This window comes from Oncorhynchus gorbuscha, linkage group LG07, assembly GCF_021184085.1.
Source record: "Oncorhynchus gorbuscha isolate QuinsamMale2020 ecotype Even-year linkage group LG07, OgorEven_v1.0, whole genome shotgun sequence".
In the NCBI taxonomy this organism is placed as follows: Eukaryota; Metazoa; Chordata; class Actinopteri; order Salmoniformes; family Salmonidae; genus Oncorhynchus; species Oncorhynchus gorbuscha.
The window spans coordinates 8,667,027-8,684,526 of NC_060179.1; the positions used below are offsets into that span (position 1 = coordinate 8,667,027).

At 46.1% G+C, this 17,500-nt stretch overlaps 1 protein-coding gene across 3 annotated transcripts in view; it reads right to left on the minus strand.

Moving 5' to 3' along the window:
* Window positions 1–17,500, minus strand: part of LOC124039463 (guanine nucleotide exchange factor VAV3-like) — a 211,840-nt gene that overhangs the window by 61,288 nt on the left and 133,052 nt on the right. For all 3 annotated transcript variants that reach the window (XM_046355457.1, XM_046355456.1, XM_046355458.1), the window contains exons 13-16: window positions 17,395–17,480; window positions 15,682–15,814; window positions 10,892–11,001; window positions 2,058–2,159 (exon numbers count right to left, since the gene is read on the minus strand). In XM_046355457.1, coding sequence (XP_046211413.1) covers window positions 2,058–2,159; window positions 10,892–11,001; window positions 15,682–15,814; window positions 17,395–17,480 — 431 coding nt within the window. The remainder of the gene's footprint in view (window positions 1–2,057; window positions 2,160–10,891; window positions 11,002–15,681; window positions 15,815–17,394; window positions 17,481–17,500) is intronic.

Consider the following 17,500-nt stretch of genomic DNA (forward strand, 5'->3'; position numbering starts at 1 on the left):
TCCTCTCCTCTCCTCATCTCTCCTCTCTCTCATCTCTCCTCTCCTCTCCTCTCCTCATCTCTCCTCTCCTCTCCTCTCCTCATCTCTCCTCTCCTCTCCTCTCCTCTCCTCATCTCTCCTCTCCTCTCCTCTCCTCATCTCTCCTCTCCTCTCCTCTCCTCATCTCTCCTCTCCTCTCCTCTTCTCTTCTCTCATCTCCTCTCCTCTCCTCTTCTCTCCTCTCCTCTCCTCTCCTCTCCTCTCCTCTTCTCTCCTCTCCTCTCCTCATCTCTCCTCTCCTCTCCTCTCCTCATCTCTCCTCTCCTCATCTCTCCTCTCCTCTCCTCTCCTCTCCTCTCCTCTCCTCTCCTCATCTCTCCTCTCCTCTCTCATCTCTCCTCTCCTCTCCTCTCCTCTCCTCTTCTCTCATCTCCTCTCCTCTCCTCTCCTCTCCTCTCTCCTCTCCTCCTCTCCTCTCCTCTCCTCTCCTCTCCTCTCCTCTCCTCTCCTCTCCTCTCCTCTCCTCTCCTCTCCTCTCCTCTCCTCTCCTCCCTCCCCCTCCCCTCCCTCCCCCTCCTCTCATCTCTCCTCTCCTCTCCTCCCTCCTCCCCTCCCCTCCCCTCCCCTCCTCTCCCCTCCCCTCCCCTCTCCCTCCCTCCCCTCCCCTCCCCTCCTCTCCTCCCCTTCCCTTCCCTCCTCTCCTCTCCTCTCCTCTCCTCTCCTCTCCTCATCTCTCTCTCTCTCTTCTCCTCTCCCCCCTCTTCTCCTCTCCTCTCCTCCCCACCTCTCCTCTCCTCTCCCTCTCTCTCTCATCTCTCTCTCCTCTCCCTCCCCCTCCCCCTCCCCTCCTCCCTCCCCTCCCCTCCCTCCTCTCTCTCCTCTCCTCTCCCTCCCCTCTCTCCTCATCTCTCCTCTCCTGTCCTCTCCTCTCCTCATCTCTCCTCTCCTCTCCTCTCCTCTTCTCTTCATCTCTCCTCTCCTCCCCTCTCCTCTCCTCTCCTCTCCTCTCCTCTCTCCTCTCCTCATCTCTCCTCTCCTCTCCTCTCCTCTACTCATCTCTCCTCTCCTCATCTCTCCTCATCTCTCCTCTCCTCTCCTCTCATCTCATCTCCTCTCCTCTCCTCTCCTCTCCTCTTCTCTCCTCTCCTCTCCTCTCCTCTCCTCTCCTCTTCTCATCTCCTCTCCTCTCCTCCCCTCCTCTCCTCTCCTCTCCTCTCCTCCTCACCTTGTGAAAACTCAACGTATAGTGTATTTATTTTACATAAGCCGCTCCAGAATCTCCTGAAGCTCCAGAATCTCCTGCTCATTAGAAAGACATAAAGCACAGCATCCCCATTCTGGGAGTCTGATTCTAACCACACACACACCTACACCTACACACACACACACACACACACACACCTACACACACACCTACACACACACCTACACACACATACACACCTACACACACACCTACACCCACACACACACACCTACACCCACCTACACACCTACACTCACCTACACACCTACACTCACCTACACACCTACAAACACACCTACACACAGACCTACACACCTACACACACACACACACACACACACACACACACACACACACACACACACACACACACACACACACACACACACACACACACACACACACACACACACACACACACACACACACACACACACACACACCTACACACACACCTACACAACTACACATCTACACACACACACCTAAACACACCTACACACACACACACACACACACACACACACACACACACACACACACACACACACACACACACACACACACACACACACACACACACACACACACACACACACACACACACACACACACACACACACACACACTCACTACATGACATGTGAATGACAACCTGTGTCTACAAACAGTGAGCATATATCTGGATAACACCAGGGCAGATGTGACAAAGACCCAGTAGATGAACCTGTATGACCCCTAACCTCCCATTCTGGGTGGATGACGGTCAGGGTCATTCCTAGAACATTGATTGGACCATGCAAGAGGACAACTATACTGTGTGACCCTGTACCTTAGCAGCATGTGGCAGTAGCTACAGGATGTGATTCTGTCAAAGGTGTGCATCTTGAACTCGTGGGAGTTACTGGTGCCGTTCTCTGGACGGATGTTGGATCTACAGGACAGAGAGAGGGAGAGAAAAGACGTGAGGAAACAAGACTAGAAAAGACAAAGTATGTTTTCACTGTCACATTGTGAGGTAAGGTATGTGCAGTCATCCACATCTATCTATAACATCCATATTATTCCCATCAGTGGTAAAATAGTTTGTTCACAGAGTCTAATAGTTCCAGCTGACATCACTAAACAAAAACACCACCTGGTAGCAAGCCGAGACAGACTTCCTGATTCTTAGGTCAAGTATATTCCTGAGTGTGTTGGACTAAACTGCTATGACATCATCGGTCTAAATGTCTCTCCTCCTGCTCCTCAATGAGCTGAGCTGAAGTCAGCGTGGGCACAGCAGGTGGCTAAACATGAAACAGCAGCGCGTGACAAAACCGCAGTTTGGGATCAGTCCTTAGTCTCTCCAGGGAGCCAAGTGACTCAGTGATTGTGTGTCAAATAAACTGAAAGAGTGTCTCTCTTCCCTCTCTCTCTCTCTCTCTCTCTCTCTCTCTCTCTCTCTCTCTCTCTCTCTCTCTCTCTCTCTCTCTCTCTCTCTCCCCCTCCAAACTCAATTTAAATTTAACAGCTTTATTGGCATGGGAAACATACAGTATGTTAACATTGCCAAAGCAAGTGAAGTAGATAATAAACAAAAGTTAAATAAAGAATACAAATATACATTAAACATTACACTCACAAAAGTTCCAAAATAATAAAGACATTTCAAATGTCAAATTATGTACAAATACTTAAAGTACAAAAGGAAAAATAAATATGGTGTTTGTTCCTCCCTGGTTGGCCTTTTCTTGTGGCAACAGGTCATAGATCTTGCTGCTGTGATGGCACACTGGTATTTCACCCAGTAGATATGGGAGTTTATCAACATTGGGTTTGTTTTCAAATTCTTTGTGGATCTGTGGAATCTGAAGGAAATATGTGTCTCTAACATGATCATACATTTGGCAGGAGGTTAGGAAGTGCAGCTCAGTTTCCACCTCATTCGGTGGGCTGTGTGCACATAGGCGGTCTTATCTTGAGAGCCAGGTCTGCCTATGGCGGCCAATCTCAATAGCAAGGCTATGCTCACTGAGTCTGTGTACATAGTCAAAGCTTTCAAAGTTTGGGGCAGTCACAGTGGTCAGGTATTCTGCCACTGTATACTCTCTATTTATGGCTTTAAACGCTTCTGATAGGCTAATTGACATCATTTGAGTAAATTGTACCTGTGGATGTATGTCTCCTAGAGATGAACGTACTTTGGTGCGAAAAGTGCAAATCAATCCCAGAACAACAGCAAAGGACCTTGTGAAGATGCTGGAGGAAACAGGTACAAAAGTATCTATATCCACAGTAAAACACAAACACCTATATCGACGTAACCTGAAAGGCCGCTCAGCAAGGAAGAAGCCACTGCTCCAAAACCGCCATAAAAAAGCCAGACTACGGTTTGCAACTCCACATGGTGACAAAGATTTTACTTGTTTGGAAAAATGTCCTCTGGTCTGCTGAAACAAAAATAGAACTGTTTGGTCATAATGAACATCGTTATGTTTGGAGGAAAAAGGGGGAGGCTTGCAAGCCGAGGAACACCATCCCAACTGTGAAGCACGGGGGTGGCAGCATCATGTTGTGGGGGTGCTTTGCTGCAGGAGGGACTGGTGCACTTCATAAAATAGATGGCTTCATGTGGTAGGAAAATGATATGGATATATTGAAGAAACATCTCAAGACATCAGTCAGGAAGTTAAAGCTTGGTTGCAAATGGGTCTTCCAAATGGACAATGACCCCAAGCATACTTCCAAAGTTGTGGATTAAATGGCTTAAGGACAACAAAGTCAAGGTATTGGGGTGGCCATCACAAAGCCCTGACCTCGATCCTGTAGAACATTTGTGGGCAGAACTGAAAAAGCATGTGCGTGCAAGGAGGCCTACAAACCTGACTCAGTTACAGCAGCTCTGTCAGCTCTGTCCCACTTAATGTGGGAAGCTTGTGGAAGGATACCCAAAACGTTTGACCCAAGTTAAACAATTTACAAGCAATGCTACCAAATACTAATTGAGAGCATGTAGACTTCTGACCCACAGGGAATGTGATGAAAAAACTAAAAGCTGAAATAAATCATTCTCTCTACTATTATTCCGACATTTCACATTCTTAAAATAAAGTAGTGATCCTAACTGACCTAAGACAGGGAATTTTTACTAGGATAAAATGTCAGGAATTGTGAAAAACTGAGTTTAAATGTAGTTGGCTAAGGTGTATGTAAACTTCCGACTTCAACCGTATGTATACTACCATTCAAAAGTTTGTGGGCACTTAGAAATGCCCTTGGTTTTGAAAGAAAAGCATTTTTTTTGTCCATTATGATAACATCAAATTGATCAGAAATACAGTGTAGACATTGTAAATGTTGTAAATTACTTTTTGCTATAGCAGCTGCCCCCCCCTGCATTGTGTTGCTATAGCAGCTGCCCCCCCCTGCATTGTGTTGCTATAGCAGCTGCCCCCTGCATTGTGTTGCTATAGCAGCTGCCCCCTGCATTGTGTTGCTATAGCAGCTGCCCCCCCATTGTGTTGCTATAGCAGCTGCCCCCTCCCTGCTGTGTGTTGCTATAGCAGCTGCCCCCCTGCTGTGTGTTGCTATAGTAGCTGCCCCCCTGCATTGTGTTGCTATAGCAGCTGCCCCTCCCTGCTGTGTGTTGCTATAGCAGCTGCCCCCCCTGCTTTGTGTTGCTATAGCAGCTGCCCCCCCTGCTTTGTGTTGTTATAGCAGCTGCCCCCCTGCTGTGTGTTGCTATAGCAGCTTCCCCCTGCTTTGTGTTGCTATAGCAGCTGCCCCCCTGCTTTGTGTTGTTATAGCAGCTGCCCCATCCCTGCTGTGTGTTGCTATAGCAGCTGCCCCTCCCTGCTGTGTGTTGCTATAGCAGCTGCCCCCCCCTGCTTTGTGTTGCTATAGCAGCTGCCCCCCCTGCTTTGTGTTGTTATAGCAGCTGCCCCCCTGCTTTGTGTTGCTATAGCAGCTGCCCCCTGCTTTGTGTTGTTATAGCAGCTGCCCCCTCCCTGCTGTGTGTTGCTATAGCAGCTGCCCCCACCCTGCTGTGTGTTGCTATAGCAGCTGCCCCCTCCCTGCTGTGTGTTGCTATAGCAGCTGCCCCCCTGCTTTGTGTTGCTATAGCAGCTGCCCACCCCCTAAATTGTGTTGCTATAGCAGCTGCCCCTCCCTGCTGAGTGTTGCTATAGTAGCTGCCCCCACCCCCTGCTGTGTGTTGCTATAGTAGCTCCCCCACCCCCTGCAGTGTGTTGCTATAGCAGCTGCCCCCCTGCTGTGTGTTGCTATAGAAGCTGCCCCCACCCCCTGCTGTGTGTTGCTATAGCAGCTGCCCACCCCCTGCTTTGTGTTGCTATAGCAGCTGCCCCCACCCCCTGCTGTGTGTTGCTATATCAGCTGCCCCCCCCACCACCTGCTGTGTGTTGCTATAGCAGCTGCTGCCCCCCACCACCTGCTGAGTGTTGCTATAGCAGCTGCCCCCCTGCTGTGTGTTGCTATAGTAGCTCCCCTCACCCCCTGCTGTGTGTAGCTATTGCAGCTGCCCCCCCCTGCTGAGTGTGTTGCTATAGTAGCTGCCCCCTGCTGAGTGTTGCTATAGTAGCTGCCCCCCCTGCTTTGTGTTGCTATAGTAGCTGCCCCCCTCTGCTGTGTGTTGCTATAGTAGCTGTCGTCCCCCTGCATTGTGTTGCTATAGTAGCTGCCCCCTGCTGAGTGTTGCTATAGTAGCTGCCCCCTACTGAGTGTTGCTATAGCAGCTGCCCCCTGCTGAGTGTTGCTATAGTAGCTGCCCCCCTGCTGAGTGTTGCTATAGTAGCTGCCCCCTGCTGAGTGTTGCTATAGTAGCTGCCCCCCTACTGAGTGTTGCTATAGCAGCTGCCCCCCTGCTGAGTGTTGCTATAGTAGCTGCCCCCCTGCTGAGTGTTGCTATAGTAGCTGCCCCCTACTGAGTGTTGCTATAGCAGCTGCCCCACCCCCTGCTGTGTGTTGCTATAGTAGCTGCCCCCTGCTGAGTGTTGCTATAGCAGCTGCCCCCTGTTGAGTGTTGCTATAGTAGCTGCCCCCCTGCTGAGTGTTGCTATAGTAGCTGTCCCCCCTGCTGAGTGTTGCTATAGTAGCTGCCCCCTGCTGAGTGTTGCTATAGTAGCTGCCCCCTGCTGAGTGTTGCTATAGTAGCTGCCCCCTACTGAGTGTTGCTATAGCAGCTGCCCCCTGCTGAGTGTTGCTATAGTAGCTGCCCCCCTGCTGAGTGTTGCTATAGTAGCTGCCCCCTGCTGAGTGTTGCTATAGTAGCTGCCCCCCTACTGAGTGTTGCTATACCAGCTGCCCCACCCCCTGCTGTGTGTTGCTATAGTAGCTGCCCCCCTAAATTGTGTTGCTATAGCAGCTGCCCCTCCCTGCTGAGTGTTGCTATAGTAGCTGCCCCCTGCTGAGTGTTGCTATAGTAGCTGCCCCCTGCTGAGTGTTGCTATAGTAGCTGCCCCCCTACTGAGTGTTGCTATAGCAGCTGCCCCACCCCCTGCTGTGTGTTGCTATAGTAGCCCCCCCCACCACCTGCTGTGTGTTGCTATAGCAGCTGCCCCCCACCACCTGCTGAGTGTTGCTATAGCAGCTGCCCCCCTGCTGACTGTTGCTATAGTAGCTCCCCCCCACCCCCTGCTGTGTGTTGCTATAGCAGCTGCCCCCACCCCCTGCTGTGTGTTGCTATAGCAGCTGCCCCCCTGCTGTGTGTTGCTATAGTAGCTGCCCCCCTGCTTTGTGTTGCTATAGTAGCTGCCCCCCTCTGCTGTGTGTTGCTATAGCAGCTGCCCCCCTGCTGTGTGTTGCTATAGCAGCTGCCCCTCCCCGCTGTCTGTTGCTATAGCAGCTGCCCCCCTTGCTGTGTGTTGCTATAGCAGCTGCCCCCACCCCCTGCTGTGTGTTGCTATAGCAGCTGCCCCCCTGCTGAGTGTTGCTATAGTATCTCCCCCCGCCCCCTGCTGTGTGTAGCTATTGCAGCTGCCCCCCCCTTGCTGTGTGTAGCTATTGAAGCTGCCCCCCCCCTTGCTGTGTGTAGCTATTGAAGCTGCCCCCCCCTGCTGTGTGTAGCTATTGCAGCTGTCCCCCCCCTTGCTGTGTGTAGCTATTGAAGCTGCCCCCCTGCTGTGTGTAGCTATTGCAGCTGCCCCCCTTGCTGTGTGTAGCTATTGCAGCTGCCCCCCTACTGTGTGTAGCTATTGCAGCTGCCCCCCCCCTGCTGTGTGTAGCTATTGCAGCTGCCCCCACCCCAAACTGATTGTAAATGCAGTTGTCAGTGCCAACAATGTATCTAATACAGTGGTTCTTAACCTGGGTTCGATTGAACCACAGGGGTTCGGTGAGTCAGTCTCAGGGGTTCGGCGGAGGTCAAGACACACATCCGACTCATATGATTCGTGATGACACGCCCCGCTTGGCCATCATTGGCTGCAGGTGATCACACTACATCGCTTGGCCTATCTGTGCTGCAGGGAATTTGGTGCGCTCAGTAGCCGACTTGTGACTGTCGTGATGTAACATCTTGTGATTTCTTTCTTAATATTTTAATCCCTTCATACTTACTATGTCGGGCAAAAAAAGAAAGTGGTCGGACTAATATGTACAATATGGATTCACATGTATAACGGAACGTGATGGGAGTCAGCGTCCTAACTGCATGATTTGCAATGCCAAGTTGAGTAATTCTAGTCTAGCACCGGCAAAACTAAGAGAACACTTCCTTAAGCTGCATGGAGATGGAAAATACAGGAACACAACGCTCGCTGAATACAAGGTGAAGAGAGCCAGATTCGATGAAAAGGCTACTCTGCCTGTTCTCGGCTTTGTACCCATCAACACACCGATCCTCACAGCATCGTACGAAGTTGCTTACCTGATCGCAAAGCAGGGCAAACCACACACCATTGGTGAAACACTCATAAAACCAGCTGTGTTGAAGATGGCGAAAATAATGCTGGGAAAAGAGGCTGAAGTTAAGTTATCCCAAATGACACCATCTGCGACAGAATAGGGCACATGAGCAAAGACATCTTGCAGATCTGATTTCAAGCCCGGGAAAAATTCAGCCTTCAACTCGACGAGACCACAGACGTTTCCAATCAAAGCCAGCTTGCTGTATTCGTGCGCTATGTGAAAGACGGCGTGACAAGGGAAGATTTTTTATTTTGTAAGCCTCTTACAACAACAACTAAGGCAGCCGATGTGAAGAAACTGGTGGATAACTTCTTCAAAGACAACTATCTTTCGTGGGATATGGTTTCTGCAGTTTGTTCGGATGGAGCTCCAGTCATGCTGGGAAGAAAGTCTGGTTTTGGTGCGCCAGTGAAAGCCGATGCACCACACATCATTGTTACGCATTGTATTCTGCACAGGCATGCGTTGGCAACAAAAACCTTGCCTCCAAAACTGGCAGAAGTATAAAAAATTGTAGTGGAATGCGTGAACTATGTGCGAACTAGTGCTCTGAGGCACCGATCTTCAGTGATCTGTGTGAAGAAATGGGCTCTGAATTCGAGGTACTTCTGTACCATTCTAATGTTCGGTGGTTATCCCGGGGACAGGTGCTGAATCGTGTTTTTGCCGTGCGTGTGGAATTAGGCCTGTTTTTGCAAGAGCACCAACATTGTCATGCAGATTGCAGAATGCAGTTAATTCTCATTTTAGCGTACATGGCTGATATCTTCGCAGCTCTCAATCATCTCAATCAAAAGATGCAGGGCGGTGGAGTCAACATCATCGAAGCGGAGGAAAACCTGAAGGCTTTTCAAAAAAAGCTACCGTTATGGAAACGACGAACAGAGAATGATAACTTCGCAAACTTTCCCCTGCTGGACGACTGTGTAAGTCAGATAGAAGATGTATCTGGAATCGGAGACATTTCTATACCCGCGGAACTGAAGCAAGCAACAGCAAATATCATCTGAATCTCTACATTTAAAATTTTAGGTCAACAAAATATTCAAAAGCAATAGCAGTGGTTGCAAAGTCTCTCGACGGATACTTCCCTACAAGAGAGTCCTTTTTGAGGATGCTGGACATAAAAACGAAGAAAAGGAACAGACTTTGTTGCGAAAATGACAGAGTGGCACTTGCCAAGGTGAAGCCGCGCATTTCTGAACTGGTCTCTGAAAGGCAACAGCAGAAGTCACACTGATTTGCAGTAAATATTCATTATTATGTTTTTGTGTGAAAATCATATTTTGATGATTTTGTTTTTTGAACACAGAGATGTTGATGCACGGTTCATTTTGTGCACCAGTAAAATAAATACCTATGTTTTTGAATTTGAAAAAAATCACATTTTATTTTTCCAATTAAGAAGGGTTCGGTGAATGCGCATATTAAACTAGTGGGGTTCAGTACCTCCAGCAAGGTTAAGAACCACCGATCTAATAGTAACAGATTCTTTGATCTCCTCGTCCCCCTCTCGTTCCCCTCTCCCCCCACTAGCATTACCAGGTTTTGTTTGTGTTTGGCTGATGACACGTACCTGTTAGTACACAGGTGGGAGTGAAGTCCCCAGCAAATGACTGAAAGAGACCACATAGGACTTGGCAGGGACAATAGTCCTATGGCCAACTGTGCACTTAGTTCAGTCAATGGCCGACTTGTTAAAACTCATTCTGAGTAAGAGCCACTATTCAGCCTCTTTGTCAAGACATTGTTAGATCTCCAGCCTATTGCAGAGATTCAGTCCAGTCCAGTAATATACTGGGGTTTATCTAAGTTTACGCCAGCGGTGATTCATTTGATCCAGTAAGCATCCCCTTTATATTTAAATAGATTATACATCCCCTTAATATTTAAATAGTTCATACATCCCCTTTATATTTAAATAGATTATACATCCCCTTTATATTTAAATAGATTATACATCCCCTTTATATTTAAATAGATTATACATCCCCTTAATATTTAAATAGTTCATACATCCCCTTTATATTTAAATAGATTATACATCCCCTTAATATTTAAATAGTTTATACATCCCCTTTATATTTAAATAGATTATACATCCCCTTAATATTTAAATAGTTTATACATCCCCTTTATATTTAAATAGATTATACTTCCCCTTTATATTTAAATAGATTATACATCCCCTTTATATTTAAATAGATTATACATCCCCTTAATATTTAAATAGTTTATACATCCCCTTTATATTTAAATAGATTATACATCCCCTTTATATTTAAATAGATTATACATCCCCTTTATATTTAAATAGATTATACATCCCCTTTATATTTAAATAGTTCATACATCCCCTTTATATTTAAATAGATTATACATCCCCTTTATATTTAAATAGTTCATACATCCCCTTTATATTTAAATAGTTCATACATCCCCTTTATATTTAAATAGATTATACATCCCCTTGATATTTAAATAGATTATACATCCCCTTTATATTTAAATACATCCTCTTGTGGCGGTCATTAATCACACGCTGTACAGACCTGAAGAGTGACCCGTCTGTACTGTGGCGGTCATTAATCACACTCTGTACAGACCTGAAGAGTGACCCGTCAGTACTGTGGCGGTCATTAATCACACTCTGTACAGACAGTAGAAGACACACACTATATGTCTCTCTCACAGAACACTCACAACACTCACATGGCTACAGGAGTGAGGCAGAGGTGAGACATGGGACAGAAGACTCACATGGCCATGCCAAACTGCTCCAGCCACTTCTTCCTCAGCTCCTTGGTCTTGAAGAAGAACTCGAAGCCGCTCTGCCCCTGGTCGTGTGCTAGGTAGAGCCCATACGACCACTACAACAGAGGGATGAGAATGTCAACTAGAAAGAGACAGATACAGGGGGTCATCAAGCGGTAGAAGATGGGAGTGAACATAGAAAGAGAGAGAGTGGGGTACACAGGGGTAGAGAGAGAGAGCACAGAGAGGACAGAGAAAGAGAGGACAGAGGAAGAGGAGAGAGCGTGAGAGAGAGGACAGAGAAAGAATAGAGAGAGAGAGGACACAGAGAGAGAGAGAACAGAGAGAACAGAGAGAGAGGACAGGGAGAGAGAGAAGACAGAGAGAGAGGACAGAGAGAGAGAGGATAGAGTGAGAGAGAGATAACAGAGAGAGAGGACAGAGAGAGAGAGAACAGAGAGAGGACAGAGCGAGAGAGAAGACAGAGAGAGAGAACAGAGTGAGAGAGAGAGAGAGAGAGAGGACAGAGAGAGAGGACAGAGAGAGAGATAACAGAGAGAGAGGACAGAGCGAGAGAGAAGACAGAGAGAGAGAACAGAGTGAGAGAGAGAGAGAGAGAGAGAGAGGACAGAGAGAGAGGACAGAGAGAGAGAGAGAGAGGGCAGAGAAAGAGGACAGAGAGAGAGAACAGAGAGAGAGGACAGAGAGAAAGAAAGAGAGAGACATTTGAAATGTCTATCCTTTTGGAACTTCTGTGAGTGTAATGTTTACTGTTAATTTGTATTGTTTATTTAAATTTTGTATATTATCTACTTCACTTGCATTTGGCAATGTTAACATATGTCTCCCATGCCAATAAAGCCCTTAAATTTAAATTTAATTGAGAGAGAAAGAGAGAAAGAGAGAGTTCCCAGAGAGTTCCCAGAGTTCTCCTGGCCAGGTGTCTATGTAGCCCCAGACAACGAGGCGGACAAGACACTTCAGGACTTAATCACTAACGATTAGCCACTTCAAAGATTAGCCATTACTCCAGCCTCTGTGATAACAACCTGCTTCAACCACCTCTCCTTGTTAATACTCTGAGAGGAAGTTGTCTTGAAAAATATAACTCTGACCCAAATGTCGGCACAATAGACAAGTGGTAATATTGTGTGTTCTGCTGTAATAGGCCTCTGTATCCTACATGTACTGTACTGCTCAGTCCACAGGGAAGCTGTATCCTACATGTACTGTACTGCTCAGTGCTCAGGGAAGCTGTATCCTACATGTACTGTACTGCACAGTGCTCAGGGAAGCTGTATCCTACATGTACTGTACTGCACAGTGCTCAGGGAAGCTGTATCCTACATGTACTGTACTGCACAGTGCTCAGGGAAGCTGTATCCTACATGTACTGTACTGCACAGTGCTCAGGGAAGCTGTATCCTACATGTACTGTACTGCACAGTGCTCAGGGAAGCTGTATCCTACATGTACTGTACTGCACAGTGCTCAGGGAAGCTGTATCCTACATGTACTGTACTGCACAGTGCTCAGGGAAGCTGTATCCTACATGTACTGTACTGCACAGTGCTCAGGGAAGCTGTATCCTACATGTACTGTACTGCTCAGTGCACAGGGAAGCTGTATCCTACATGTACTGTACTGCTCAGTGCTGCACAGTGGGAAGCTGTATCCTACATGTACTGTACTGCACAGTGCTCAGGGAAGCTGTATCCTACATGTACTGTACTGCACAGTGCTCAGGGAAGCTGTATCCTACATGTACTGTACTGCTCAGTGCTCAGGGAAGCTGTATCCTACATGTACTGTACTGCTCAGTGCTCAGGGAAGCTGTATCCTACATGTACTGTACTGCACAGTGCTCAGGGAAGCTGTATCCTACATGTACTGTACTGCACAGTGCTCAGGGAAGCTGTATCCTACATGTACTGTACTGCTCAGTGCTCAGGGAAGCTGTATCCTACATGTACTCTACTGCTCAGTGCACAGGGAAGCTGTGCTCATAAAACAATAAAACAGACTTTAAAAAGAGCAATCTGGGATTTAAACAACAACAAATGGATGCGTCAAGTCCAGATTTCCCCTTTAAAGTGGCCTTTAGGTTATAGTCCCATTCATCACTCAGAGCTCAGAGGTATAGTGGTCAGGGTAAGCCACCAGCCAATCAGATAAGAGAAAGAGAGCCTCTTGGCCAATCACACAGGGTGTGTAGGGGGGTAGATGAAGGGGTGTGTGAAAACAGGTACAGTATAAACCAGCTTATCTGGATGAGTAGGTCTCTAGAGTTATAGGATAGACAATGGTCTTAAAGTAACAGCATGTTGCTGATGGTCTTAAAGTAACAGCATGTTGCTGATGGTCTTAAAGTAACAGCATGTTGCTGATGGTCTTAAAGTAACAGGAACGATGCACGTTGCTGATGGTCTTAAAGTAACAGGAACGATGCATGTTGCTGATGGTCTTAAAGTAACAGGAACGATGCATGTTGCTGATGGTCTTAAAGTAACAGCATGTTGCTGATGGTCTTAAAGTAACAGCATGTTGCTGATGGTCTTAAAGTAACAGCATGTTGCTGATGGTCTTAAAGTAACAGGAACGATGCATGTTGCTGATGGTCTTAAAGTAACAGCATGTTGCTGATGGTCTTAAAGTAACAGCATGTTGCTGATGGTCTTAAAGTAACAGCATGTTGCTGATGGTCTTAAAGTAACAGGAACGATGCATGTTGCTTATGGTCTTAAAGTAACAGCATGTTGCTGATGGTCTTAAAGTAACAGCATGTTGCTGATGGTCTTAAAGTAACAGCATGTTGCTGATGGTCTTAAAGTAACAGCATGTTGCTGATGGTCTTAAAGTAACAGCATGTTGCTGATGACCTTAAAAAGTAACAGCATGTTGCTGATGACCTTAAAGTAACAGCATGTTGCTGATGACGAGTAACAGCATGTTGCTGATGGTCTTAAAGTAAACAGCATGTTGCTGATGGTCTTAACAGCATGTTGCTGATGACTTAAAGTAACAGCATGTTGCTGATGGTCTTAAAGTAACAGCATGTTGCTGATGTTCTTAAAGTAACAGGAACGATGCATGTTGCTGATGGTCTTAAAGTAACAGCATGTTGCTGATGACCTTAAAGTAACAGCATGTTGCTGATGGTCTTAAAGTAACAGCATGTTGCTGATGTTCTTAAAGTAACAGGAACGATGCATGTTGCTGATGGTCTTAAAGTAACAGCATGTTGCTGATGGTCTTAAAGTAACAGCATGTTGCTGATGACCTTAAAGTAACAGCATGTTGCTGATGACCTTAAAGTAACAGCATGTTGCTGATGACCTTAAAGTAACAGCATGTTGCTGATGGTCTTAAAGTAACAGCATGTTGCTGATGTTCTTAAAGTAACAGGAACGATGCATGTTGCTGATGGTCTTAAAGTAACAGCATGTTGCTGATGTTCTTAAAGTAACAGGAACGATGCACATTGCTGATGGTCTTAAAGTAACAGGAACGATGCATGTTGCTGATGGTCTTAAAGTAACAGCATGTTGCTGATGGTCTTAAAGTAACAGCATGTTGCTGATGGTCTTAAAGTAACAGCATGTTGCTGATGGTCTTAAAGTAACAGCATGTTGCTGATGGTCTTAAAGTAACAGCATGTTGCTGATGGTCTTAAAGTAACAGCATGTTGCTGATGGTCTTAAAGTAACAGCATGTTGCTGATGGTCTTAAAGTAACAGCATGTTGCTGATGGTCTTAAAGTAACAGCATGTTGCTGATGGTCTTAAAGTAACAGCATGTTGCTGATGGTCTTAAAGTAACAGCATGTTGCTGATGGTCTTAAAGTAACAGCATGTTGCTGATGGTCTTAAAGTAACAGGAACGATGCATGTTGCTGAGATTTTATAAATTTTGTCTTATTTTTTTAAACAAATGAGAGCTATTATAATAAGCCAAAATGATGATTATCTCCGGCAACCAATTCTACAATGTATCATTATCCAGGAAGGTGGATATCACACATCAGGTGCTTGTTGTTGCTGTGTGTGTGTGTGTGTGTGTGTGTGTGTGTGTGTGTGTGTGTGTGTGTGTGTGTGTGTGTGTGTGTGTGTGTGTGTGTGTGTGTGTGTGTGTGTGTGTGTGTGTGTGTGTGTGTGTGTGTGTGTGTGTGTGTGTGTGCGTGCGTGCGTGCGTGTGTGTGTTCGTACCATCAGGCTCAAGGAGATGTTTAATAAAAACACCATCTGGAGTGAAAAATCAAGCTGTTCCATCCTTCAAACTGACACAATTATCTAATGAATCAACGTGGCCAATCTGAATACGTGTCTGAGTCGCTTTTAGTCGAACACCTCCTAAAAGTGACTAAATAAAAGCATAGCACGACCCCGTCTGGACAATACCGTCTGAGCTAGAACAAACACTTCCCTTAAACATAATCATTAAAGTTCGAATAAATTGAAGAATGATAAAAAACTATAATTTTATTATGTCTCTGTCATGAATACACACTCACACACACACACACACACACACACACACACACACACACACACACACACACACACACACACACGCGCACACGCACACACATGCGCACACACACACACACACGCACGCACGCACACACGCACACACACACACACACACACACACACACACACACACACACACACACACACACACACACACACACACACACACACACACACACACACACACACACACACACACACACAGACACACAGACACACACACACATACACAGACACACAGACACACGCACACACACACAGACACACCTTTCTGGTCTCCTTGTCTGAAGTGGGGTTGTTAGTGATCTTGAAGTGATACAGGGTGATCACCTCCTTCATCTCGTAGTTGTCTCCTCTCCTCTTACAGAGGATCACAGCAGCATCGAACAGGAAGATGTGCCTGTCAGGGGGGGAAATCACAGAGGTAGAAAGATTTTATGTTGTTGTTGTTGTTGTTGTTCACAGGACTATTTCACCAGTGCTTTATTCCCGCAAATACACAACGTTTCCTCGTCACAGTCTTGGTCAGATGAGATAATAATAATAATACTAATAATAATAATAACTATCTTTGTATGGTGCTTTTCAATGCAGGTAACAAAGAGCTTCACGTCACAAATTAATAAAAGAAAAGTACTGACAAAAACAAAACAAACAAAAACAGGAGGAAGGAAAATGAAACCACATATCGAATTAAAATCACACATTGAAGTCATACATTAAAAACGTCTTTATAAAAGTGTTTCTTCAGCAGGGATTTAAAAAGAGACACTGAATCTACAAGGAGGAGAAATGACGGACACCATTCTGTGAGCTAACAGGATTTAAAAAGAGACACTGAATCTACAAGCCCTGATCAGTGACTCTAATTAGCTATTTTTGTTATATGATAAAAGCAGGACCGGACAACCTGCTTTACATGCTGCTCGAGGTTCAAGTCATGGTCACAGAAGACACCAATGTTTCTGGCAAAAGGCTTTACATTGGGTTCTAGTGAGGTGGTTGACAAATAAAACAACCTCTGATTTCTAATCATTGAGCTGGAGACAAAAAGAAGATCATTTGGTTCCCGTGGTAACCCTCTTCCGCAATGATATTATCAGAGCATTTGGTTCCCATGGTAACCCTCTTTGCATCGATATTATCAGAGCATTTGGTTCCCATGGTAACCCTCTTCACAACGATATTATCAGAGCATTTGGTTCCCATGGTAACCCTCTTAACAACGATATTATCAGAGCATTTGGTTCCCATGGTAACCCTCTTCACAACGATATTATCAGAGCATTTGGTTCCCATGGTAACCCTCTTCACAACACTATTATCAGAGCATTTGGTTCCCATGGTAACCCTCTTCACAACACTATTATCAGTGCATTTGGTTCCCATGGTAACCCTCTTCACAACACTATTATCAGAGCATTTGGTTCCCATGGTAACCCTCTTCACAACACTATTATCAGAGCATTTCTAATGCCCAATGAGTTAATAATGCCCAATTGTTTTAAATGTATTTAAATAGGCAGGTCAGTTAAGAACACATGATTATGCATAATGCACTAGAATAGTTTCTCACAAACATCTATCACTGCATTCACAAAGCATTATGAGCAGCAGATGCAATGTAGCAGACACACACACACACACACACACACACACACACACACACACACACACACACACACACACACAGACAGACACCAGACAGACAGACACCAGACAGACAGACAGACACCAGACAGACAGACAGACAGACAGACAGACAGACAGACAGACAGACAGACAGACAGACAGACAGACAGACAGACAGACAGACAGACAGACAGACAGACAGACAGACAGACAGACAGACAGACAGACAGACAGACAGACAGACAGACAGACAGACAGACAGACAGACAGACAGACAGACAGACAGACGCACGCACGCACGCACGCACACACACACACACACACACACAGACCAGACAGACATCTCACCGGTCCTGTTTGGCACGTTTGTCGCCTGAGGCGAAGCGTACCTCTCCATCTCCTTTCGGTCTGCCATACACACTAAGAGACTGATTCTGGAAAAGGGGGGGGGGGG